This window comes from Haliotis rubra, unplaced genomic scaffold (assembly GCF_003918875.1).
Source record: "Haliotis rubra isolate DU_JTF1 unplaced genomic scaffold, ASM391887v1 Scf1481, whole genome shotgun sequence".
Classification (NCBI taxonomy): Eukaryota; Metazoa; Mollusca; class Gastropoda; order Lepetellida; family Haliotidae; genus Haliotis; species Haliotis rubra.
In genome coordinates, this window is record NW_025765427.1 from 89,930 (window position 1) to 117,243 (window position 27,314).

The 27,314-nt window shown below is 47.6% G+C and overlaps 1 protein-coding gene across 1 annotated transcript in view; it reads right to left on the bottom strand.

Moving 5' to 3' along the window:
- LOC124269862 (ras-related protein Rab-13-like) overlaps positions 1-27,314 on the bottom strand; it is a 52,256-nt gene that overhangs the window by 17,314 nt on the left and 7,628 nt on the right. The window contains exons 3-4 of the mRNA XM_046704913.1: positions 2,031-2,091; positions 8-68 (exon numbers count right to left, since the gene is read on the bottom strand). Coding sequence (XP_046560869.1) covers positions 8-68; positions 2,031-2,091 — 122 coding nt within the window. The remainder of the gene's footprint in view (positions 1-7; positions 69-2,030; positions 2,092-27,314) is intronic.

Here is a 27,314-nt window from a genome sequence, read left to right on the forward strand (position 1 = left end):
TACCTACCTGTACTCCCCGATACTGGTACTTGGTGATAGACCGGAATCGCTCCTGTCCGGCAGTGTCCCTGTGTCACGAGGATGGTAAATATGTAAAAATCACGATTCGGGACATAAGAGTGAGTGAGTTAGTGAATTTAGTTTTACGCCGCACTCAGCAATATTCAAGCTATATGGTGGCGGTCTGTAAATAATCGAGTCTGGACCAGACCATCCAGTGATCAACAGCATGAACATCGATCTACGCAATTGGGAACCGATGACATGTGTCAACCAAGTCAGCGAGCCTGACCACCCGATCCCGTTAGTCGCCTCTTACGACAAGCATAGTCGCCTTTTGTGGCAAGCATGGGTTGCTGAAGACCTATTCTACCCCGGATCTTCACGGGGCTCAGGACATAAGATATCAGTGCATACATTTTGTTGTGACACGGTAATATATATATAAGGAAACGGCATGATGAATATCTTTTAACACTATGGTATTTCGGTGTTTATTACCCACGAGGTCAACGTATGGGTAGTTGCATACTAATCTCGTACGTCACACGAGTGTCGTATCGCGTTGACCTGTGTCGCAACGACTTGACCTGAGATTCTAACGATTTGATTGGATAACCGATGACCTGTCAATTAGTTCTCATTCTGACGTAACTATTTGTTCATTCATAACAAACACGTGAATTCATTCATTCTACAACTTAAATGCATTGTGGGAATGTAAACATTGCCACCGTTGCAATTGCCGTGTCGCTGTTTAATTGTGAGTCGAACTGAGACATTATATCCGTCGAAAAAATAAACGCAATGTTTCCCCCTGTGATGTTAGCCGAATGAAGCAACTGGAAACCAAGAAACAAGGTGCTACGGAGTAGTTTACTGTAGAAGGTTGTACGAGGCGATGACAACTGACATGCATCGTGACGTCGGTTACCATGGCAGTGACGTCATTACAGTGTGACGTCATGCAAATATTGTACTACAGTACAAAACTCTTCCGCAACCTCTTTATGAAACCGGTTTCGGTTTAGACCAAAAACATAACAAAAATGCGCTATTTTGCCAATTTAATGCATGTAAGACGTTGGTAATAAATAAAATACCACACTCGGTCTCATTACATACGAATACTACACCTGGAGAATACTACACGAGGTCTCATTACATACGAATTATACGAAACGAGTGTCCTTCCTATGGTATCTGACCGAGCGAAGTATTCTCCAGGCACCACATGCTTGCTGTAAAAGCCGCTTAGCGCTGATTGTATGATCAGACTCGCTGACGTAACTGACTGTCATCGTATCCAGATACGCTCTCATTATGAGTGAGTGAGTTTAGTTTTACGCCGCACACAGCAATATTCCAGCTATATGGCGGCGGTCTGTAAATAATCGAGTCTGGACCAAACAATCCAGTGATCAACAACATGATCATCGATCTGTGCAATTGGGAACCGATGACAAGTCAGCGGGCCTGACCGTCCGATCCCGTTAGTCGCCCCTTACGACAAGCATGGGTTACAAAAGGCCCATATTCCAACCCGGATCTTCACGGGTCTCTCTCATTATGAGGTGATGTGATATGGGGTTTAACGTCGTACTTAAGAGTATTTCGCTCACATGACGACGTGCATGCGTGTGTATGTGTGGCTGCTTGTACTAGCCCAGATTTAAGCTGGTTTTATAGTGCTAGCCCACTGAGATACCATGCCGCAGTGAAGCATGGATACCCCACTCAGATACATTATACTGACTCCGAGCCGACCAGTCCTTGTTGTACCCATTAATACTGAGCGCTGGACCAACAGAGGCCAACAAGTACCATATTTTAACGTCTTTTGGTATGACGCGGTCGGGGATCGAACCCGCGGCCTTCCACTCTTCGGACGGACGCTCTTACCACTACACCACGGAGGTGGTCGCTCTCATTATGATCCTTGGTCGCTTGGGGCCATTGCTAGCGGACACTGCTCAAAGCGGTGGTAAACTCAACTCACTCACTCACTCACTCATCATATCAGTACTCACCATATCACGAGTTGAATAAGTGCTCCATCAACTTCGAATATTTTCTTCACAAAGTCCACACCTGAAAGAGAAATAATTCAACACTGTTACAGTGACGTTTATAATTTTGATATCAAATTATTGTTATTGATATGTTTTTTTATTGATGTTGTTGGTTTTTTAGTTTTGTTTTTTGGGGGGTGATATGGGTGGGTGTGTTTTGTTATTTTGTTGGTTTAGTTTTTTTTAATTTGTATTTTTGTTTTGTTTTGTTGTTTTGTTTGCTTGATTTTTTGTTGTCTCGTGTGATTTTATTTGTTGTTGTTGTTCTCTTTTGTTCTTTCTTTATTTCCGTTTTTTTGTTTTGTTATATTTTTATCTAGTTGTTTTCCTGTTTTCGGTGTATAGTTTTAGGTTTTAGTTAGGGTTTCGACATTGTTCTGTCACTGAACAGCTGTACAGTTGTGTCATTGCGAAGTTAAATCTTCATCATTCGCTAAGTTCTATACTCACATTAATTATTATACATGATAGAATCTTGCTATCGCCAAAAGACAAATAACTGCCATTGGGTATAAAGGTAGGTTCTGTTCGTCCCGGCAAACGCTGGCACTAACCAGCTTATACTGCCTTAAACGAGTTGTTTATAATGGCGAAAAACTGAATATGCATGCGAGAATATATTGTGGATATCGATCGTATTGTAAGGGTAAAGCCCGAGGTCCTCCATTAACTGCCCGACTAAGGCTTTCGACTGGCAGATAATCTGGGTCAAACAAGTCAAAGCAACCCAAATTCCCGCTTTAAATAGCGGTAATATTGGCTTTCTTGTTGGTGCTAACCTTAACAATTGCACTATTAAGACTGTTGATGGACCAAAACCGAACACTGTCATAGTTTGACATGTTGCAGGCTATGGTCTTGTCAATGGCCAAGGTCGAATATCGTCGCTTTCTGTTGTGACGTCACTTGAATTGTTCGATAACGTAATTGCATTCGGGCAGTCAACCCCGTCAGAAGTTGATTTGGGTAAACTTACAGTCAAATTCCTTCATTGTTTCCTTTTTCTTTTCAACACAAATTCCATGTACTTTAGCAATAACGGTAATGCTATTTTTTGAGGGCATTATCATTTGCAGAAGCCCTCGGTCTTTATCAACTGCCCTCCTTCGTCGGGCAGTTAATGGAAGACCTCGGGCTTCTGCAAATGATAATGCCCTCAAAAATAGCATTACCCTTATAATACCATTACTACAACACTCTCGGCCTATGCGCCTGCGTAGATTCGTTTCGGAAGTGACGTCACCTCTCTCGACTCTCAAACCGAGCTGTTGTTTTGTTTGTTGTTTTACGCCGCAGTTAGCAATTTTCCAGTTATACGACGACCGTCTGTGAAAAATCTGGATCAGACAATCCAGTGATCAACATCATGAGCATCGATCAACGAAATTGAGATACGATGACATGACATTAACCAAGTCTGCGAGTTTGGCCACCTATCACAAAATTCTCTCGCACAAGCGAATGAGTATGGTTTTATGCCATTTTGAATAATTTTCCAGCAGTATCGCTGTGGTTGAAACAAGCAATAGGCTTCACACGTTGTACCGATAGGGTGAGCAGAACCCGGGTTTACAGGGTGCCAAACGCTTCACCGTTTGTATGCCCACTTTCGCGTATTTTAATCGGACGTTTATTTTTATCGCATGATTATTCGAGTCTGTATTAGTCCACGGTGTTTATGGCAACAAAATGGAGACTTGTGTTATAAATATACGTTCATGGCAAACACGGAAATCTAGACATACATTGTATAAATGCCATTCCGACTTCGGAAACAGATGCCACTTTTTAACAAACCATATCCGCTTTCAGGCTTTCAGACCTCGTTAAGCTTATCGGGTTATGGCCTATAGTTATCTGAGGCCGCAGGTGTGCGGGTTTCACCAAAGCTTGGAATAGGCAAAGTGGAAATGGGATCGTGCATTACATTTAGATGAGACCTCTGTATGTTTCTAATTCCAGAAGAAATTGGAGTAGAGTTTTAGTCCGACCGAATTAGTAAGACACGGTTACATTTCCCTGTAGGACCATTTCAGACCCCGTTATATATCGGCAATATCGTTCAGACGTGGGTAGACCACCAATAAACAAAACTACAATACCGCAAGACGCAGTGAGCTTGGTCACCCAAACCTCAGGCCCCAAGACGCAGAGAGCTTGGACGTCAAAAGTCAGGCCCCAAGCCGCAGTGAGCTTGGATGCCAAAAGTCAGATCCCAAGACGCAGAGAGCTTGGACGCCAAAAGTCAGGCCCCAAGCCGCAGTGAGCTTGGATGCCAAAAGTCAGGCCGCAAGACGCAGTGAGCTTGGATGCCAAAAGTCAGATTCCAAGACGCAGTGAGCTTGGACGCCAAAAGTCAGGGCCCGTTTAGTCTGGACGCCGTGAGTCAGGTCCCCGATAGTCTGGATACCGTGAGTCAGGTCCCCGTTAGTCTGGATACCGTGAGTCAGGTCCCCGTTAGTCTGGACGGCGTGAGTCAGGTCCCCGTTAGTCTGGACGCCGTGAGTCAGGTCCCCGTTAGTCTGGATGCCGTGAGTCAGGTCCCCGTTAGTCTGGATACCGTGAGTCAGGTCCCCGTTAGTCTGGATACCGTGAGTCAGGTCCCCGATAGTCTGGATACCGTGAGTCAGGTCCCCGTTAGTCTGGACGGCGTGAGTCAGGTCTCCGTTAGTCTGGACGCCGTGAGTCAGGTCTCCGTTAGTCTGGACGCCGTGAGTCAGGTCCCCGTTAGTCTGGATGCCGTGAGTCAGGTCCCCGTTAGTCTGGATACCGTGAGTCAGGTCCCCGTTAGTCTGGATACCGTGAGTCAGGTCCCCGTTAGTCTGGATACCGTGAGTCAGGTCCCCGATAGTCTGGACGGCGTGAGTCAGGTCTCCGTTAGTCTGGACGCCGTGAGTCAGGTCTCCGTTAGTCTGGACGCCGTGAGTCAGGTCCCCGTTAGTCTGGATGCCGTGAGTCAGGTCCCCGTTAGTCTGGATACCGTGAGTCAGGTACCCGATAGTCTGGATACCGTGAGTCAGGGTCCCCGTTAGTCTGGATACCGTGAGTCAGGTCCCCGTTAGTCTGGTCGTCGTGAGTCAGGTCCCCGTTAGTCTGGACGGCGTGAGTCAGGTCTCCGTTAGTCTGGACGGCGTGAGTCAGGTCCCCGTTAGTCTGGATACCGTGAGTCAGGTCCCCGTTAGTCTGGATACCGTGAGTCAGGTCCCCGTTAGTCTGGATACCGTGAGTCAGGTCCCCGATAGTCTGGATACCGTGAGTCAGGTCCCCGTTAGTCTGGATACCGTGAGTCAGGTCCCCGTTAGTCTGGTCGTCGTGAGTCAGGTCCCCGTTAGTCTGGACGGCGTGAGTCAGGTCTCCGTTAGTCTGGACGGCGTGAGTCAGGTCCCCGTTAGTCTGGACGGCGTGAGTCAGGTCCCCGTTAGTCTGGATACCGTGAGTCAGGTCCCCGATAGTCTGGATACCGTGAGTCAGGTCCCCGTTAGTCTGGATACCGTGAGTCAGGTCCCCGTTAGTCTGGACGGCGTGAGTCAGGTCTCCGTTAGTCTGGATGCCGTGAGTCAGGTCTCCGTTAGTCTGGACGCCGTGAGTCAGGTCCCCGTTAGTCTGGATGCCGTGAGTCAGGTCCCCGTTAGTCTGGATACCGTGAGTCAGGTCCCCGATAGTCTGGATACCGTGAGTCAGGTCCCCGTTAGTCTGGATACCGTGAGTCAGGTCCCCGTTAGTCTGGTCGTCGTGAGTCAGGTCCCCGTTAGTCTGGACGGCGTGAGTCAGGTCTCCGTTAGTCTGGACGGCGTGAGTCAGGTCCCCGTTAGTCTGGATACCGTGAGTCAGGTCCCCGTTAGTCTGGATACCGTGAGTCAGGTCCCCGTTAGTCTGGATACCGTGAGTCAGGTCCCCGATAGTCTGGATACCGTGAGTCAGGTCCCCGTTAGTCTGGATACCGTGAGTCAGGTCCCCGTTAGTCTGGTCGTCGTGAGTCAGGTCCCCGTTAGTCTGGACGGCGTGAGTCAGGTCTCCGTTAGTCTGGACGGTGAGTCAGGTCCCCGTTAGTCTGGACGGCGTGAGTCAGGTCCCCGTTAGTCTGGATACCGTGAGTCAGGTCCCCGTTAGTCTGGATACCGTGAATCAGGTCCCCGATAGTCTGGATACCGTGAGTCAGGTCCCCGTTAGTCTGGATACCGTGAGTCAGGTCCCCGTTAGTCTGGACGGCGTGAGTCAGGTCTCCGTTAGTCTGGACGCCGTGAGTCAGGTCCCCGATAGTCTGGATACCGTGAGTCAGGTCCCCGTTAGTCTGGATACCGTGAGTCAGGTCCCCGTTAGTCTAGATGCCATGAGTGAGGTCCCCGTTAGTCTGGATACCATGAGTCAGGTCCCCGTTAGTCTGGATACCGTGAGTCAGGTCCCCGTTAGTCTAGATGCCGTGAGTCAGGTCCCCGTTAGTCTGGATACCGTGAGTCAGGTCCCCGTTAGTCTGGATACCGTGAATCAGGTCCCCGATAGTCTGGTCGTCGTGAGTCAGGTCCCCGTTAGTCTGGACGGCGTGAGTCAGGTCTCCGTTAGTCTGGACGGCGTGAGTCAGGTCCCCGTTAGTCTGGACGGCGTGAGTCAGGTCCCCGTTAGTCTGGATACCGTGAGTCAGGTCCCCGATAGTCTGGATACCGTGAGTCAGGTCCCCGATAGTCTGGATACCGTGAGTAAGGTCCCCGTTAGTCTGGACGGCGTGAGTCAGGTCTCCGTTAGTCTGGACGCCGTGAGTCAGGTCTCCGTTAGTCTGGACGCCGTGAGTCAGGTCCCCGTTAGTCTGGATGCCGTGAGTCAGGTCCCCGTTAGTCTGGATACCGTGAGTCAGGTCCCCGATAGTCTGGATACCGTGAGTCAGGTCCCCGTTAGTCTGGATACCGTGAGTCAGGTCCCCGTTAGTCTGGTCGTCGTGAGTCAGGTCCCCGTTAGTCTGGACGGCGTGAGTCAGGTCTCCGTTAGTCTGGACGGCGTGAGTCAGGTCCCCGTTAGTCTGGATACCGTGAGTCAGGTCCCCGTTAGTCTGGATACCGTGAGTCAGGTCCCCGTTAGTCTGGATACCGTGAGTCAGGTCCCCGATAGTCTGGATACCGTGAGTCAGGTCCCCGTTAGTCTGGATACCGTGAGTCAGGTCCCCGTTAGTCTGGTCGTCGTGAGTCAGGTCCCCGTTAGTCTGGACGGCGTGAGTCAGGTCTCCGTTAGTCTGGACGGCGTGAGTCAGGTCCCCGTTAGTCTGGACGGCGTGAGTCAGGTCCCCGTTAGTCTGGATACCGTGAGTCAGGTCCCCGTTAGTCTGGATACCGTGAATCAGGTCCCCGATAGTCTGGATACCGTGAGTCAGGTCCCCGTTAGTCTGGATACCATGAGTCAGGTCCCCCGTTAGTCTGGACGGCGTGAGTCAGGTCTCCGTTAGTCTGGACGGCGTGAGTCAGGTCCCCGATAGTCTGGATACCGTGAGTCAGGTCCCCGTTAGTCTGGATACCGTGAGTCAGGTCCCCGTTAGTCTGGATGCCGTGAGTCAGGTCCCCGTTAGTCTGGATACCGTGAGTCAGGTCCCCGATAGTCTGGATACCGTGAGTCAGGTCCCCGTTAGTCTGGATACCGTGAGTCAGGTCCCCGTTAGTCTGGATGTCGTGAGTCAGGTCCCCGTTAGTCTAGATGGCGTGAGTCAGGTCTCCGTTAGTCTGGACGGCGTGAGACAGGTCCCCGTTAGTCTGGATACCGTGAGTCAGGTCCCCGTTAGTCTGGATACCGTGAGTCAGGTCCCCGTTAGTCTGGATACCGTGAGTCAGGTCCCCGATAGTCTGGATACCGTGAGTCAGGTCCCCGTTAGTCTGGATACCGTGAGTCAGGTCCCCGTTAGTCTGGTCGTCGTGAGTTAGGTCCCCGTTAGTCTGGACGGCGTGAGTCAGGTCTCCGTTAGTCTGGACGGCGTGAGTCAGGTCCCCGTTAGTCTGGACGGCGTGAGTCAGGTCCCCGTTAGTCTGGATACCGTGAGTCAGGTCCCCGTTAGTCTGGATACCGTGAATCAGGTCCCCGATAGTCTGGATACCCGTGAGTCAGGTCCCCGTTAGTCTGGATACCATGAGTCAGGTCCCCGTTAGTCTGGACGGCGTGAGTCAGGTCTCCGTTAGTCTGGACGCCGTGAGTCAGGTCCCCGATAGTCTGGATACCGTGAGTCAGGTCCCCGTTAGTCTGGATACCGTGAGTCAGGTCCCCGTTAGTCTAGATGCCATGAGTGAGGTCCCCGTTAGTCTGGATACCATGAGTCAGGTCCCCGTTAGTCTGGATACCGTGAGTCAGGTCCCCGTTAGTCTAGATGCCGTGAGTCAGGTCCCCGTTAGTCTGGACGGCGTGAGTCAGGTCCCCGTTAGTCTGGATACCGTGAGTCAGGTCCCCGTTAGTCTTGATGCCGTGAGTCAGGTCTCCGTTAGTCTGGACGGCGTGAGTCAGGTCCCCGTTAGTCTGGATACCGTGAGTCAGGTCCCCGTTAGTCTGGATACCGTGAGTCAGGTCCCCGTTAGTCTGGATACCGTGAGTCAGGTCCCCGATAGTCTGGATACCGTGAGTCAGGTCCCCGTTAGTCTGGATACCGTGAGTCAGGTCCCCGTTAGTCTGGTCGTCGTGAGTCAGGTCCCCGTTAGTCTGGACGGCGTGAGTCAGGTCTCCGTTAGTCTGGACGGCGTGAGTCAGGTCCCCGTTAGTCTGGATGGCGTGAGTCAGGTCCCCGTTAGTCTGGATACCGTGAGTCAGGTCCCCGTTAGTCTGGATACCGTGAATCAGGTCCCCGATAGTCTGGATACCGTGAGTCAGGTCCCCGTTAGTCTGGATACCATGAGTCAGGTCCCCGTTAGTCTGGACGGCGTGAGTCAGGTCTCCGTTAGTCTGGACGCCGTGAGTCAGGTCCCCGATAGTCTGGATACCGTGAGTCAGGTCCCCGTTAGTCTGGATACCGTGAGTCAGGTCCCCGTTAGTCTGGATGCCGTGAGTCAGGTCCCCGTTAGTCTGGATACCGTGAGTCAGGTCCCCGATAGTCTGGATACCGTGAGTCAGGTCCCCGTTAGTCTGGATACCGTGAGTCAGGTCCCCGTTAGTCTGGTCGTCGTGAGTCAGGTCCCCGTTAGTCTGGTCGTCGTGAGTCAGGTCCCCGTTAGTCTGGACGGCGTGAGTCAGGTCCCCGTTAGTCTGGATACCGTGAGTCAGGTCCCCGTTAGTCTGGATACCGTGAGTCAGGTCCCCGTTAGTCTGGATACCGTGAGTCAGGTCCCCGATAGTCTGGATACCGTGAGTCAGGTCCCTGTTAGTCTGGATACCGTGAGTCAGGTCCCCGTTAGTCTGGTCGTCGTGAGTCAGGTCCCCGTTAGTCTGGACGGCGTGAGTCAGGTCTCCGTTAGTCTGGACGGCGTGAGTCAGGTCCCCGTTAGTCTGGACGGCGTGAGTCAGGTCCCCGTTAGTCTGGATACCGTGAGTCAGGTCCCCGTTAGTCTGGATACCGTGAGTCAGGTCCCCGTTAGTCTGGATACCGTGAGTCAGGTCCCCGTTAGTCTGGATACCATGAGTCAGGTCCCCGTTAGTCTGGACGGCGTGAGTCAGGTCTCCGTTAGTCTGGACGCCGTGAGTCAGGTCCCCGATAGTCTGGATACCGTGAGTCAGGTCCCCGTTAGTCTGGATACCGTGAGTCAGGTCCCCGTTAGTCTAGATGCCATGAGTGAGGTCCCCGTTAGTCTGGATACCATGAGTCAGGTCCCCGTTAGTCTGGATACCGTGAGTCAGGTCCCCGTTAGTCTAGATGCCGTGAGTCAGGTCCCCGTTAGTCTGGACGGCGTGAGTCAGGTCCCCGTTAGTCTGGATACCGTGAGTCAGGTCCCCGTTAGTCTTGATGCCGTGAGTCAGGTCCCCGTTAGTCTGGACGGCGTGAGTCAGGTCCCCGTTAGTCTGGATACCGTGAGTCAGGTCCCCGTTAGTCTAGATGCCATGAGTCAGGTCCCCGTTAGTCTGGATACCGTGAGTCAGGTCCCCGTTAGTCTGGATGCCGTGAGTCAGGTCCCCGTTAGTCTTGATGCCGTGAGTCAGGTCCCCGTTAGTCTGGATACCATGAGTCAGGTCCCCGTTAGTCTGGATACCGTGAGTCAGGTCCCCGTTAGTCTGGATACCGTGAGTCAGGTCCCCGTTAGTCTTGATGCCGTTAGTCAGGTCCCCGTTAGTCTGGACGGCGTGAGTCAGGTCTCCGTTAGTCTGGACGGCGTGAGTCAGGTCCCCCGTTAGTCTTTATATTTGTACGATTCTTTTAGACAATAAATTGTCAATAGACATGTGTTGATCATTGAGATTTCAAAGGTACCTTCCTCATTGTCGAGGACTCGTGGTATATACGCTGAAGTTATACACACATGATTCTTCAAACCTGAAACATGTTCATCGAATTCAAACAATTACAGTTAACGCTGTTCTCTTACCAGTCAGGGGCGGTGGGGTAGCCTAGTGGTTACAGCATCCGCTCGTCACGCTGAAGATCCAGGTTCGATTCCCCACATGGGTACAATGTGTGAAGCCCATTTCTGGTGTCCCCCGCCGTGATATTGTTGGAATATTGCTAAAAAGCGGCGTAAAACCATACACTTTCACTCACTCACTCTTACCAGTCAGTTAACAGTAAAGACTTTCTTATTCACACCTTGGAGCAGATACGGAATGTGGTCGTTCGTGAATTGATGAAGTAGATCTTCATCCCTTGGGGACACAGTATTCTTCTGTATCCACTGTCAGTAAATATGGACTGGTCATTAACACTCCCGTGGGATATCGTGGACAGAGCTGATGTTTTATAGGCTACAATCACCGCCGGCCGCGTAGGTGTTTAGTTCGGGCGTAATGCGTTTAAATGGCATGCCGAACAGATGGCAAGTATGTATGGCAGATACCTTGAAGGCAGGTCCGTTTGATTCTAGGCACCTAGATTTATGATAATGCGCTTGTCTTGTGATTAGGTTTAGTTTGATGAGAAGTCTCGTAATTATACCTGATTCAGTACAATGCCAGTCTCGTTAGTACAACTGGTTTCAGTACAATGCCAGTCTCGTTATTACAACTGGTTTCAGTACAATGCCAGTCTCGTTATTACAACTGGTTTCAGTACAATGCCAGTCTCGTTATTACAGCTGGTTTCAGTACAATGCCAGTCTCGTTATTACAGCTGGTTTCAGTACAATGCCAGTCTCGTTATTACAGCTGGTTTCAGTACAATGCCAGTCTCGTTATTACAACTGGTTTCAGTACAATGCCAGTCTCGTTATTACAACTGGTTTCAGTACAATGCCAGTCTCGTTATTACAGCTGGTTTCAGTACAATGCCAGTCTCGTTATTACAACTGGTTTCAGTACAATGCCAGTCTCGTTATTACATTTGGTTTCAGTACAATGCCAGTCTCGTTATTACATTTGGTTTCAGTACAATGCCAGTCTCGTTATTACAACTGGTTTCAGTACAATGCCAGTCTCGTTATTACAACTGGTTTCAGTACAATGCCAGTCTCGTTATTACAACTGGTTTCAGTATAATGCCAGTCTCGTTATTACAACTGGTTTCAGTACAATGCCAGTCTCGTTATTACAACTGGTTTCAGTACAATGCCAGTCTCGTTATTACAACTGGTTTCAGTATAATGCCAGTCTCGTTATTACAACTGGTTTCAGTACAATGCCAGTCTCGTTATTACAACTGGTTTCAGTACAATGTCAGTCTCGTTATTACAGCTGGTTTCAGTACAATGCCAGTCTCGTTATTACAACTGGTTTCAGTACAATGCCAGTCTCGTTATTACAACTGGTTTCAGTATAATGTCAGTCTCTTTATTACAACTGGTTTCAGTACAATGCCAGTCTCGTTATTACAACTGGTTTCAGTACAATGCCAGTCTCGTTATTACAACTGGTTTCAGTACAATGCCAGTCTCGTTATTACAACTGGTTTCAGTACAATGCCAGTCTCGTTATTACAACTGGTTTCAGTACAATGCCAGTCTCGTTATTACAACCGGTTTCAGTATAATGCCAGTCTCGTTATTACAGCTGGTTTCAGTACAATGCCAGTCTCGTTATTACAACTGGTTTCAGTACAATGCCAGTCGCGTTATTACAACTGGTTTCAGTACAATGCCAGTCTCGTTATTACAACTGGTTTCAGTACAATGCCAGTCTCGTTATTACAACTGGTTTCAGTACAATGCCAGTCTCGTTATTACAGCTGGTTTCAGTACAATGCCAGTCGCGTTATTACAACTGGTTTCAGTACAATGCCAGTCGCGTTATTACAACTGGTTTCAGTACAATGCCAGTCTCGTTATTACAACTGGTTTCAGTACAATGCCAGTCTCGTTATTACAACTGGTTTCAGTACAATGCCAGTCTCGTTATTACAGCTGGTTTCAGTATAATGCCAGTCTCGTTATTACAACTGGTTTCAGTACAATGTCAGTCTCGTTATTACAACTGCTTTCAGTGTAATGTCAGAATCGTTATTCCAACTGGTTTCACTATAACGCCAGTACCGTAAATACCCCTGATTTCAGTATAATTCTAGTCTTATCACAACACAGTCTTACTGTACTCTCGAGTCTCGGTTTTAAAGTCTATCGTAATGCCAAGACTCATTATAACACCTAGTCTGTATATAATGCCAAATCTCGCTACTCCACTTAATCTTTTTATAATTCCAGGTCTCGCTACTAGACCCAGCCGTTACACGACCATGTTATTAGGCCCATTTTATTGCTAAATCGCTTTATTACAACTAGACCTTTCCACAACGCCAAATCTTGCTATTTCACATAACCATTTATATATACAGTATATATAAATGGTTATGTGTTATGGTTATGTTATGGTTATGTGAAATAGCAAGATTTGGCGTTGTGGAAAGGTCTAGTTGTAATAAAGCGATTTAGCAATAAAATGGGCCTAATAACATGGTCGTGTAACGGCTGGGTCTAGTAGCGAGACCTGGAATTATAAAAAGATACCCTACACTCGAGTATGTATATAACGCCATGTTTCACTATTAAACCCATTCTGCAATTTATCGCAAGAAGATGAGTACCATGTATTACTTATATGCCCGAAATATTTAGAAATAAGAGAAACATATTTGCCTTATTTTTTCTATAACCAACGGTCGAGACAAAAATTCTGTATGCTACTTCGCACAGAAAATATTGACTTGTTGTTTAAGGTAGCCCTTGTGTTGTACCACATACTTATGTTGAGAGGAAAAATGTAAATTGTGAATGGGTGTTTATGGATTTATTGATGTTCCTATAACTCGCGTATTTACAGGTTGCGCATAAATGCACTGTTATTATTGTACACATGTACTATTGGCCTCAGGGCCATATATACAAATAAATATGTCTATCTGTCTGTCTGTCTGTCCGTCTGACTATTAAACCCAGTGTTTACCGATACAAGGCTCGTTATTAGACCTAGTGTTATGTATCCCACGGGTTAGCGCTGAAAGACCTTCATAAGTCCGAATTTCTACAAGCAACCTCACACAAAAAGCATGGGCATAGCAATATGAGTGATCGTTACGTCAAACCAAATTGTACCGCTCCTCCATGTAAAATAATGAATGTCCTAATATCAATTCTGCCATCGATATGTTGCATCAGGCAGACCGCCCATGCATCAATTCCACCCAAGTCGATCGGCGTTGTCCATCGTAACTTCCCCACACCTCGCTGCAAATGAACTAGCCAATATCTATTTTTAGACCAATAAACACATTTTAGACCACGGGGTAGGTCACCGTGACCTGCGGGAATTATCACCATGACTGGAGTATCCGTTGACCATGCATCTATTAAAATATCGCTAATGTCTTCTCGATTCTGCCTTAGCTGTATTTCCGTTCGACATAACCAGATTATCCACGGTATCCATTCACAGCATGAACACGTGTTTGATAGGAAATGGAAGTGTGTAATCATCAAGCAACAGCTTGATCGATACAAAGCGATTCGATTTGCGGTTTCCTGGTGCAACGCTGTTTTGACCCAAAGTCGGACGCATTGACATCGAGATCACAAATTGGTTGGCATTTAGAACTGAACGTAGGAAATGGAGCTTTGTCACAGAAAGACCAGTGGCAATACGTACACTGTCTATATACGATATTGAATCCGGGGTAAAACTTTTCCAGTACGTCGTGGGGGAGATCCAGTTGAGTATCCAATCATGCTCGAGGGTAGGGTATTGTACTGATGTTTCGAACAATGCTAGCTCAGATCTAGGACCATCGACACATCCACATTTTATAGCAGGATACTTTCGACAGTCTGAAGAAGGAGAGTTAGGACAGTATCAGATCTACGATCATCTCCATCTAAAGTAGGAGAGTTGCGACAGTATGAGATCTACGACCGCCTACAGTCTAAAGTAGGAGAGTGTTACGACAGTATCAGATCTACGACCGCCTACAGTCTAAAGTAGGAGAGTTACGACAGCATCAGATCTACGACCGCCTACAGTCTAAAGCAGAAGAGTTACGACAGTATCAGCTCTACGACCGCCAACAGTCAGAAGTAGGAGAGTTACGACAGTATCAGATCTACGACCGCCTACAGTCTGAAATAGGAGAGTTACGACAATATCAGATCTACGATCGCTAGAGTCTGAAGTAAGAGAGTAACGACAGTATCAGATCTACGATCGCCTACAGTCTGAAGTAGAAGGGTTACGACAGTATCAGATCTACGACCGCCTACATGTCTGAAGTATGAGGGTTACGACAGCCTCAGATCTACGATCGCCTACAGTCTGAAGTAGTCTTTCAGGCCCAATCCGGTACATGCCCAAGCTGGTGTTGGCCCAAACTGGCACAGGGCCATGGTGTATAAACATGCCCACAGTTGAACACCCCCATGGTGTACATATAGGCCCAAGCTGGTACAAGCCCATGGTGTTTATAGAGGGCCCATCTTGTACAGGCCCAGCGTGTACAGGCCCAAGCTGCTTCAGGCCCATAGCGGTACAGGCCCAAGCTGCTTCAGGCCCAATATGCTTCAGGCCCATGGCGGAACAGGCCCAATCTGCTTCAGGCCCAGCTGCTTCAGGCCCATGGCGGTACAGGTCCAAGCTGCTTCAGGCCCAAGCTGCTTCAGGCCCATGGCGGTACAGGTCCAATCTGCTTCAGGCCCAGCTGCTTCAGGCCCATGGCGGAACAGGCCCAAGCTGCTTCAGGCCCATGGCGGTACAGGTCCAAGCTGCTTCAGGCCCAGCTGCTTCAGGCCCATGGCGGTACAGATCCAAGCTGCTTCAGGCCCAGCTGCTTCAGGCCCATGGCGGTACAGGCCTAAGCTGCTTCAGGCCCATGGCGGTACAGGCCCAATCTGCTTCAGTCCCAGCTGCTTCAGGCCCATGGCGGTACAGGCCCAAGCTGCTTCAGGCCCATGGCGGTAAAGGCCCAATCTGCTTCAGTCCCAGCTGCTTCAGGCCCAAGCTGCTTCAGGCCCAGCTGCTTCAGGCCCATAGCGGCACAGGCCCAAGCTGCTTCAGGCCCAGCTGTTTCAGGCCCATGGCGGCACAGGCCCAAGCTGCTTCAGGCCCAGCTGTTTCAGGCCCATGGCGGTACAGGCCCAAGCTGCTTCAGGCCCAGCTGCTTCAGGCCCAAGCTGCTTCGGGCCCATAGCGTTACAGACCCAAGCTGCTTCAGGCCCAGCATGCTCAGGCCTAAGCTGCTTCAGGCCTATGGCGGTACAGGCCCAAGCTGCTTCAGGCCCATTGCGGTAAAGGCCCAAGCTGGTACAGGCCCAGGTGCTTCAGGCCCAAGCTGCTTCAGGCCCATGGCGGTTCAGGCCCAAGTTGGTACAGGCTGATAGTGTATGTACCGGCTGACAGTGACTGTTAAATTAGCTCCAAACTAATCCTATTACATCGAAACGCAACGAAGCAGTTGTTTCGGAAATGCAAGAAACAGATGGCTGTTTCATTTAATATCCCTTCTGCTGAAATCTCATTCCAACTTTGTCAGGTCAGGTCAGGTCCCCGTTAGTCTAGATGCCGTGAGTCAGGTCCCCGTTAGTCTAGATGACGTGAGTCAGGTCCCCGTTAGTCTAGATGCCGTGAGTCAGGTCCCCGTTAGTCTGGTCGTCGTCGATCAGGTACTCGTTAGTCTGGATGCCGTGAGTCAGGTCCCCGTTAGTCTAGATGCCGTGAGTCAGGTCCCCGTTAGTCTAGATGCCGTGAGTCAGGTCCCCGTTAGTCTGGACGTCGTCAATCAGGTACTCGTTACTCTGGACGCCGTGAGTCAGGTCCCCGTTAGTCTAGATGCCGTGAGTCAGGTCCCCGTTAGTCTAGATGCCGTGAGTCAGGTCCCCGTTAGTCTAGATGCCGTGAGTCAGGTCCCCGTTAGTCTAGATGCCGTGAGTCAGGTCCCCGTTAGTCTGGGCGTCGTCAATCAGGTACTCGTTAGTGTGGATGCCGTGAGTCAGGTCCCCGTTAGTCTAGATGCCGTGAGTCAGGTCCCCGTTAGTCTAGATGCCGTGAGTCAGGTCCCCGTTAGTCTAGATGCCGTGAGTCAGGTCCCCGTTAGTCTAGATGCCGTGAGTCAGGTCCCCGTTAGTCTGGGCGTCGTCAATCAGGTACTCGTTAGTCTGGATGCCGTGAGTCAGGTCCCCGTTAGTCTAGATGCCGTGAGTCAGGTCCCCGTTAGTCTAGATGCCGTGAGTCAGGTCCCCGTTAGTTTAGATGCCGTGAGTCAGGTCCCCGTTAGTCTAGATGCCGTGAGTCAGGTCCCCGTTAGTCTAGATGCCGTGAGTCAGGTCCCCGTTAGTCTAGATGCCGTGAGTCAGGTCCCCGTTAGTATGGTCGTCGTCATTCAGGTACTCGTTAGTCTGGATACCGTGAGTCAGGTCCCCGTTAGTCTAGATGCCGTGAGTCAGGTCCCCGTTAGTCTAGATGCCGTGAGTCAGGTCCCCGTTAGTCTGGTCGTCGTCAATCAGGTACTCGTTACTCTGGATGCCGTGAGTCAGGTCCCCGTTAGTCTAGATGCCGTGAATCAGGTCCCCGTTAGTCTGGAGTCGTCAATCAGATACACGTTAGTCTAGATGCCGTGAGTCAGGTCCCCGTTAGTCTGGATGCCGTGAATTAGGTCCCCGTTAGTCTAGATGCCGTGAGTCAGGTCCCCGTTAGTCTGGATACCGTGAGTCAAGTCCCCGTTAGTCTGGACGGCGTGAGTCAGGTCTCCGTTAGTCTGGACGCCGTGAGTCAGGTCCCCCGTTAGTTTTCATATTTGTACGATTCTTTTAGACTATAAATTGTCAATAGACATGTATTAGTCAATGAGATTACAAAGGTGCCTTCCTCATTGTCGGGGACTCGTGGTATATACTCCCGACGCTGAAGTTATACACACATGATTCTTCAAACCTGAAACATCGAATTCAAACAATTACAGTTAACGCTGTTCTCTTACCAGTCAGGGGCGGTGGGGTAGCCTAGTGGTTAAAGAGTTCGCTCGTCACGCCGAAGACCCGGGTTCGACTCCCCACATGGGTACGATGTGTGAAGCCCATTTCTGTTGTCCCCCGCCGTGATATTGCCTGAATATTGCTAAAAAGCGGCGTAAAACCATACTCACTCACTCACTCACTCCTACCAGTCAGTTAGCAGTAAAGACTTTCTTATTCACACCTTGGAGCAGATACGGAATGTGGTCGTTCGTGAATTGATGAAGTAGATCTTCATCCCTTGGGGACACAGTATTCTTCTATATCCACTGTCAGTAAATATGGACTGGTCATTAACACTCCCGTGGGATATCGTGGACAGAGCTGATGTATTATAAGCTACGATCACCGCCGGCCGCGTGGGTGTTTAGTCCAGGCGTAATGTGTTTAAATGGCATGCCGAACAGATGGCAAGTATGTATGGCAGATACCTTGAAGGCAGGTCCGTTTGATTCTAGGCACCTAGTTTTATGATAATGCGCTTGTCTTGAGATTAGGTTTAGTTTGATGAGAAGTCTCGTAATTATACCTGGTTCAGTACAATGTCAGTCTCGTTATTACAACTGCTTTCAGTACAATGCCAGTCTCGTTATTACAACTGGTTTCAGTATAACGCCAGTACCGTAAATACCCCTGATTTCAGTATAATTCTAGTCTTATCACAACACAGTCTTACTGTACTCTCGAGTCTCGAGTTTTAAGTCTATCGTAATGCCAAGTCTCATTATAACACCTAATCTGTATATAATGCCAAATCTCGCTACTACACTTAATCTTTTTATAATTCCAGGTCTCGCTACTAGACCCAGCCGTTACACGACCATGTTATTAGGCCCATTTTATTGCTAAATCGCTTTATTACACCTAGACCTTTCCACAACGCCAAATCTTGCTATTACACATAACCGTTTATATATATATATATGTATATATATGTGTATATAACGCCATGTTTCACAATTAAACCCAGTGTTTACCCATACAAGGCTCGTTATGAGACCTAGTGTTATGTATCCCGCGGGTTAGCGCTGAAAGACCATCATCAGTCCGAATTTCTACAAGCAACCTCACACAAAAAGCATGGGCATAGCAATATGAGTGATCGTTACGTCAAACCAAATTGTACCGCTCCTCCATGTAAAATAATGAATGTCCTAATATCAATTCTGCCATCGATATGTTGCATCAGGCAGACCGCCCATGCATCGATTCCACCCAAGTCGATCGGCGTTGTCCATCGTAACTTCCCCACACCTCGCTGCAAATGAACTAGCCAATATCTATTTTTAGACCCATAAACACATTTTAGACCACGGGGTAGGTCACCGTGACCTGCGGGATTTATCACCATGGCTGGAGTATCCGTTGACCATGCATCTATTAAAATATCGCTAATGTCTTCTCGATTCTGCCTTAGCTGTATTTCCGTTCGACATAACCAGATTATCCACGGTATCCATTCACAGCATGAACACGTGTTTGATAGGAAATGGAAGTGTGTAATCATCAAGCTGTTGCTTGATCGATACAAAGCGATTCGATTTGCGGTTTCCTGGTGCAACGCTGTTTTGACCCAAAGTCGGACGCATTGACATCGAGATCACAAATTGGTTGGCATTTAGAACTGAACGTAGGAAATGGAGCTTTGTCACAGAAAGACCAGTGGCAATACGTACACTGTCTATATACGATATTGAATCCGGGGTAAAACTTTTCCAGTACGTCGTGGGGGAGATCCAGTTGAGTATCCAATCATGCTCCAGGGTAGGGTATTGTACTGATGTTTCGAACAATGCTATCTCAGATCTAGGACCATCGACACATCCACATTTTATAGCAGGAGACTTTCGACAGTCTGAAGAAGGAGAGTTACGACAGTATGAGATCTACGATCATCTCAATCTAAAGTAGGAGAGTTACGACAGTATGAGATCTACGATCATCTCAATCTAAAGTAGGAGAGTTACGACAGTATCAGATCTACGATCATCTCAATCTAAAGTAGGAGAGTTACGACAGTATCAGATCTACGATCATCTCAATCTAAAGTAGGAGAGTTACGACAGTATCAGATCTACGACCGCCTACAGTCTGAAGTAGGAGAGTTACGACAGTATCAGATCTACGACCGCCTACAGTCTAAAGTAGGAGAGTTACGACAGTATCAGATCTACGACCGCCTACAGTCTAAAGTAGGAGAGTTGCGACAGTATCAGATCTACGACCGCCTACAATCTAAAGTAGGAGAGTTACGACAGTATCAGATCTACGACCGCCTACAGTCTAAAGTAGGGGAGTTACGACAGTATCAGATCTACGATCGCTAGAGTCTGAAGTAAGAGAGTTACGACAGTATCAGATCTACGACCGCCTACAGTCTAAAGTAGGGGAGTTACGACAGTATCAGCTTTACGACCGCCTACAGTCTAAAGTAGGAGAGTGTTACGACAGCATCAGATCTACGACCGCCTACAGTCTAAAGTAGGAGAGTTACAACAATATCAGATCTACGATCGCTAGAGTCTGAAGTAAGAGAGTTACGACAGTATCAGATCTACGACCGCCTACAGTCTAAAGTAGGGGAGTTACGACAGTATCAGCTCTACGACCGCCTTCAGTTTAAAGTAGGAGAGTGTTACGACAGTATCAGATCTACGACCGCCTACAGTCTAAAGTAGGAGAGTTACAACAATATCAGATCTACGATCGCTAGAGTCTGAAGTAAGAGAGTTACGACAGTATCAGATCTACGACCGCCTACAGTCTAAAGTAGGGGAGTTACGACAGTATCAGCTCTACGACCGCCTACAGTCTAAAGTAGGAGAGTGTTACGACAGCATCAGATCTACGACCGCCTACAGTCTAAAGTAGGAGAGTTACGACAGCATCAGATCTACGACCGCCAACAGTCTGAAGTAGGAGAGTTACGACAGTATCAGATCTACGACCGCCTACAGTCTAAAGTAGGAGAGTTACGACAGTATCAGATCTACGACCGCCTACAGTCTAAAGTAGGAGAGTTACGACAGCATCAGATCTACGACCACCAACAGTCTAAAGCAGAAGAGTTACGACAGTATCAGATCTACGACCGCCAACAGTCTAAAGTAGGAGAGTTACGACAGTATCAGATCTACGAGCATCTCATTCTAAAGTAGGAGAGTTACGACAGTATCAGCTCTACGACCGCCAACAGTCTAAAGCAGAAGAGTTACGACAGCATCAGATCTACGACCGCCTACAGTCTAAAGTAGGAGAGTTACGACAGCATCAGATCTACGACCGCCAACAGTCTGAAGTAGGAGAGTTACGACAGTATCAGATCTACGACCGCCTACAGTCTAAAGTAGGAGAGTTACGACAGTATCAGATCTACGACCGCCTACAGTCTAAAGTAGGAGAGTTACGACAGCATCAGATCTACGACCGCCAACAGTCTAAAGCAGAAGAGTTACGACAGTATCAGCTCTACGACCGCCAACAGTCTAAAGTAGGAGAGTTACGACAGTATCAGATCTACGAGCATCTCATTCTAAAGTAGGAGAGTTACGACAGTATCAGCTCTACGACCGCCAACAGTCTAAAGCAGAAGAGTTACGACAGTATCAGATCTACGACCGCCTACAGTCTAAAGTAGGAGAGTTGCGACAGTATCAGATCTACGACCGCCAACAGTCAGAAGTAGGAGAGTTACGACAGTATCAGATCTACGACCGCCTACAGTCTGAAATAGGAGAGTTACGACAGTATCAGATCTACGACCGCCTACAGTCTTAAGTAGGAGAGTTACGACAGCATCAGATCTACGATAGTCTATAGTCTGAAGTAAGAGAGTTACGACAGCATCAGATCTACGATAGTCTATAGTCTGAAGTAAGAGAGTTACGACAGTATCAGATCTACGATCGCCTACAGTCTGAAGTAGGAGGGTTACGACAGCCTCAGATCTACGATCGCCTAAAGTCTGAAGTAGGAGAGTCACGACAGCCTCAGACCTACGATCGCCTACAGTCTGAAGTAGTCTTTCAGGCCCAATCCGGTACAAACCCAAGCTGGTGTTGGCCCAAACTGGCCCAGGGCCATGGTGTATAAACATGCCCACAGTTGAACACCCCCATGGTGTACATATAGGCCCAAGCTGGTACAAGCCCATGGTGTATATAGAGGGCCCATCTTGTACAGGCCCAGCGTGTACAGGCCCAAGCTGCTTCAGGCCCATAGCGGTACAGGCCCAAGCTGCTTCAGGCCCAATATGCTTCAGGCCCATGGCGGAACAGGCCCAATCTGCTTCAGGCCCAGCTGCTTCAGGCCCATGGCGGTACAGGTCCAAGCTGCTTCAGGCCCAGCTGCTTCAGGCCCATGGCGGTACAGGTCCAAGCTGCTTCAGGCCCAGCTGCTTCAGGCCCATGGCGGAACAGGCCCAAGCTGCTTCAGGCCCAGCTGCTTCAGGCCCATGGCGGTACAGGTCCAAGCTGCTTCAGGCCCAGCTGCTTCAGGCCCATGGCGGTACAGGCCTAAGCTGCTTCAGGCCCATCAGGGCGGTACAGGCCCAAGCTGCTTCAGGCCCATGGCGGTACAGGCCCAATCTGCTTCAGTCCCAGCTGCTTCAGGCCCATGGCGGTACAGGCCCAAGCTGCTTCAGGCCCATGGCGGTAACGGCCCAATCTGCTTCAGTCCCAGCTGCTTCAGGCCCAAGCTGCTTCAGGCCCATAGCGGCACAGGCCCAAGCTGCTTCAGGCCCAGCTGTTTCAGGCCCATGGCGGCACAGGCCCAAGCTGCCTCAGGCCTAAGCTGCTTCAGGCCTATGGCGGTACAGGCCCAAGCTGCTTCAGGCCCATGGCGGTAAAGGCCCAAGCTGGTACAGGCCCAGGTGCTTCAGGCCCAAGCTGCTTCAGGCCCAGCTGCTTCAGGCCGAGCTGGTTCAGGCCCAAGCTGCTTCAGGCCCATGGCGGTTCAGGCCCAAGTTGGTACAGGCTGATAGTGTATGTACCGGCTGACAGTGACTGTTAAATTAGCTCCAAACTAATCCTATTACATCGAAACGCAACGAAGCAGTTGTTTCGGAAATGCAAGAAACAGATGGCTGTTTCATCTAATATCCCTTCGGCTGGAATCTCATTCCAACTTTGTTCAGTGTCTATTAAAATAATCAGCGGTTACACTTCTAGTTTACAAGGAAACCATAGTGACCCATATTCTGTTTTTCTCACGAAGTTATTAAATTAACCAACTTTTGAGATTACATGATACAGATTGGCATTTGTTTACGAGGCTGAAAATATTGCCTTTTAGATTCTGATCGACAAGAATCAGCTGTTACGGGGATGCTGCTAGCTAGCACTGAATCATGTCCTGAAATATACGACTCGAAAATGGTTACTGGCCAACCGGCAAGACTGATTAGCAATAATAATATAAAAGAATCGAGTGGTACCCATCTGTGTGGTTAAAGCAATCGCTCATCACTCCGAAGAGTGAGTTTAGTTTTACGCCGCTTTCAGCATCATTTCAGCATGTCAGACAACATAAATGGGCTTCACACATTGTACCCATATGGGGAATCGAACCCGGGTCTTTGGCGTAACGAGCGAACGCTTTAACCACTAGGCTACCCCACTGCCCCTTCACTTCGAAAGCACGGGTTCGTTTCCCTTCGTGTGTACATACTGTGAAACCCATTTCCGGTGTCCCCCGATGTGGCATTGTTCACACGCTTGCTCACTCACTCACTCACTCACCCAACGAACATCCATCAAGATGAATTATATATGAAATGATGTTCATATCTGCTTAACCTGAATTAGTCTGTCTTGCAGTCCCTGTATTATGTTCCCTACAGCCTAGCCCTCTCTGTGATGCTAAAGCCGTAAATGGAGCAAGTCTAGATTTCCCAAGGCTCAGGCTCCCTGGGGCTGCTTTTCAATTTAAATGGGTTTATTTGTTACAATGAACGCAGCAGTTTTACAGTATTTCCAAAGTTGATGACTACAATTTGTCTTAATCACGGTGGCTTTCAGGGCCATTAGAAGAATCATATCCGGGAAGACGTTTATCATCCTTATCTAGTAACTGATATCTCTATTCCGTTACGACGTAAACTCTTGGCCCATTCGCCACAAAGAAAACCCCACCTAGTTCTGATTCCGATTCAAATACCACAAGCTGGAAATAGCCATCCAATCACGTTACACTCATGAGCGAGGTATAGTATGTGTTATGCAGTGTGCAAAATAGCCACTGGCCCGCAAGCCCGTGCCTAGTAAATATCCAGTAAATCACTGACCCGACTGGCGAGTGAATTGCCATGGGGTCAGTTTGTAAATATATCACACTCTCCGACTTTTTAGTTTTAATACACTTTTAAATCGAGTAAGATCATGGCCTGATAAAAATGTTCATCATATTAGCAGCTTAATGGTGAAACCCGTGTCATGCCGACAATATCTTATTCTCATCTTTTTTTGTAATCTTTTGCTTAGTTTATACATTCAAATTTTGGGCTAGTGAATTATTTCGGGCTAGTAACTTTCAGGCATAGCTAGCCCAACTGGCTAGCAATATTTGGAAATTATACTATCCCCATAAAAACGCATAGGCGTTTCGTATTTTTAAAAATCTAATAATTGCCTTTGTGTTCATACTATCGTCAAAATATGCATCAATGATAACATGATTTTACACAATTGCACAAGTAAAAAATCGACTTCACCTGAAAATGATGATTTTGATAATATTTCTTCCAAAGTATTTAAAGGCATCGCCACAACGCAACAGAAATCACCTTCAAGTTGAAATTGTGCAGCAAACAGCATGCACTGTCTGGCTATAAAAATCCAGATAACTTTCGGAAATCGGCATTCGTTTTGAAGGAATTTCAAGGTCAAATCACTACGCCACGTCTTGACGCTGCGACACGGAACATCGCCATTGAAAGAATACAACGCTGGAGATTACCAATCTTCTGTTGCCAGCCATGGGCACAATGTGTTAAGCCCATTTCTGGTGTCCCCCGCCGTGATATTGCTGGAATATTGCTAAAAGCGGCGTAAAACTAAACTCAGTCAGTCAGTCAGTCTGTTGCCAGCTGGCGTCTGAATGTTAGTCGGAGCACGATATCACGGCTTCCAGCTCGTTACAACCAAACAGCTATAACAAGCGGCCGTTACCGTACAGGCAGACCTCGAGTCACCACTGCAGCTCAAGATCGGTAGATCCGGGTACTACATTTGCGTGATCGTACTGCCACGGGTGAGAGCACAGCAGCCAGGGTGCCTGGACTTCGGAGAGAGAGAGAATGGTCTGAGAGCCATGAGACCCAATGTCGGGACCGTGCTACATCGTCACCATCGCGATCAACGTCTCCGTTATCTAAAATTGTCCACATGGTTTTATAGATATTTCCTTCTTTTAAGCTGATGTTAAATGTTATATACTAAAGTCTGTTTGTGGACGAGTTATACATTTTTGAAAATACAACATTTTCGCAACAGATTTCTGGCCTATGCGTTTCTTTTTATTGATAGTATATTTTGTAGACTGTACACTAATGAGCGAGGTAAGCTAAGTTAGTCATAATAGAAATGATGAAGTCACTTCCGAAACGAAGCTTGGCGAATTGGCCCAGGGTATTTGTTATATATTTCCCTGAATCAAAGAGGATGATACATGATAAGATCACAGCCTGTACAAGCAACAAACTGCAAGTTGGTCTTTGATGTGTCGAACCACAAGACTTAAAAACACTGATCTGATATCAGGTTACAATCTAAAGTAACACTACCGTTAACACAAAACAAAACATACCTCACGTAATAGAGAATGACACACATTCCAAATACCATTAAATGACGTTGGAAATGAGTGCGCATATATAATCACTGAGTGAATCAGACAATATAGATAATCCCTGGTTTTACATATTCACTGTAACAAATATATACCGTTTATTAGGACCGACACTGTTCTGTCGATATGGGCGACATCAGTCTTCGTGTATTAATGCGACAGTATTTATATGCAAATAGGGCACCCCCCTGTCTGGAGCCCTGAATATATTCTGACGAAATTCCCTTTTCGTATGACCTCCCAGCATAACAAATAGAGTAGTATCTTCTTATTCCATCAGCTATGAGTGGAAGCTGCAGTAACAAATATCGAATAGGGAAAAATAATTGAGTATGCAGTGAGGTGTTGCCGAATCTAATTAAACAATTGCTACATTCGTGCGAGTGCAGATTGGTTGTTTGATTGTTGGTTGGTTTGTTGTTGGTTGGTTTAATTTGTTGTTGGTTGTTGGTTTGTTGTTGGTTGTTAGTTTGTTGTTGGTTGGTTTGGTGTTGGTTGTTGGTTTGTTGTTGGTTGTTAGTTTGTTGTTGGTTGGTTTGTTGTTGGTTGTTGGTTTGTTGTTGGTTGTGGGTTTCTTGTTGGTTGTTAGTTTGTTGTTGGTTGGTTTGTTGTTGGTTGGTTTGTTGTTGGTTGTTGGTTTCTTGTTGGTTGTTGGTTTGTTGTTGGTTGTTAGTTTGTTGTTGGTTGGTTTGTTGTTGGTTGTTGGTTGGTTTGTTGTTGGTTGGTTTGTTGTTGGTTGTTGGTGGTTGGTTTGTTGTTGGTTGTTGGTTTGTTGTTGGTTGTTAGTTTGTTGTTGGTTGGTTTGTTGTTGGTTGTTGGCTGGTTTGTTGTTGGTTGGTTTGTTGTTGGTTGTTGGTTTGTTGTTGGTTGTTAGTTTGTTGTTGGTTGGTTTGTTGTTGGTTGTTGGTTGGTTTGTTGTTGGTTGGTTTGTTGTTGGTTGTTGGTTTGTTGTTGGTTGGTTTGTTGTTGGTTGTTGGTTTGTTGTTGGTTGTTGGTTTGTTGTTGGTTGTTAGTTTGTTGTTTGGTTTGTTGTTGGTTGGTTGGTTGTTGTTTTGGTTTGTTGGTTGGTTGTTGTTGGTTGGTTGGTTTGTTGTTGGTTGTTGGTTTGTTGTTGGTTGTTGGTTTTGTTTGTTGGTTGGGTTGTTGTTGGTTGGTTTGTTGTTGGTTGTTTGTTGGTTTGTTGTTGGTTGTTGTTGGTTTGTTGTTGGTTGTTGTTTTGTTGTTGGTTGTTGGTTTGTTGTTGTTGTTGGTTTGTTGTTGGTTGTTGGTTTTTGTTGGTTGTTTTTGTTGGTTGTTGGTTTGTTGTTGGTTGTTGTTGTTGTTGGTTGTTGGTTTGTTGTTGGTTTTGGTTTGTTGTTGGTTGGTTTGTTGTTGGTTGTTAGTTTGTTGTTGGTTGGTTTGTTGTTGGTTGTTGTTTGTTGTTGGTTGGTTTGTTGTTGGTTGTGTTGTTTGTTGTTGGTTTGTTGTTGGTTTGGTTTGTTGTTGGTTGGTTTGTTGTTGGTTGTTGGTTGGTTTGTTGTTGGTTGTTGGTTTGTTGTTGGTTGTTGTTGGTTGTTGGTTTGTTGTTGGTTGGTTTGTTGTTGGTTGTTGGTTTGTTGTTGGTTGTTGGTTTGTTGTTGGTTGTTAGTTTGTTGTTGGTTTGTTGTTGGTTGTTAGTTTGTTGTTGGTTGGTTGTTGTTGTTTGTTGTTGGTTGGTTTGTTGTTGGTTGGTTTGTTGTTGGTTGTTGGTTTGTTGTTGGTTGGTTTGTTGTTGGTTGGTTTGTTGTTGGTTGGTTTGTTGTTGGTTGTTGGTTTGTTGTTGGTTGGTTTGTTGTTGGTTGGTTTGTTGTTGGTTGTTGGTTTGTTGTTGGTTGGTTTGTTGTTGGTTGTTGGTTGG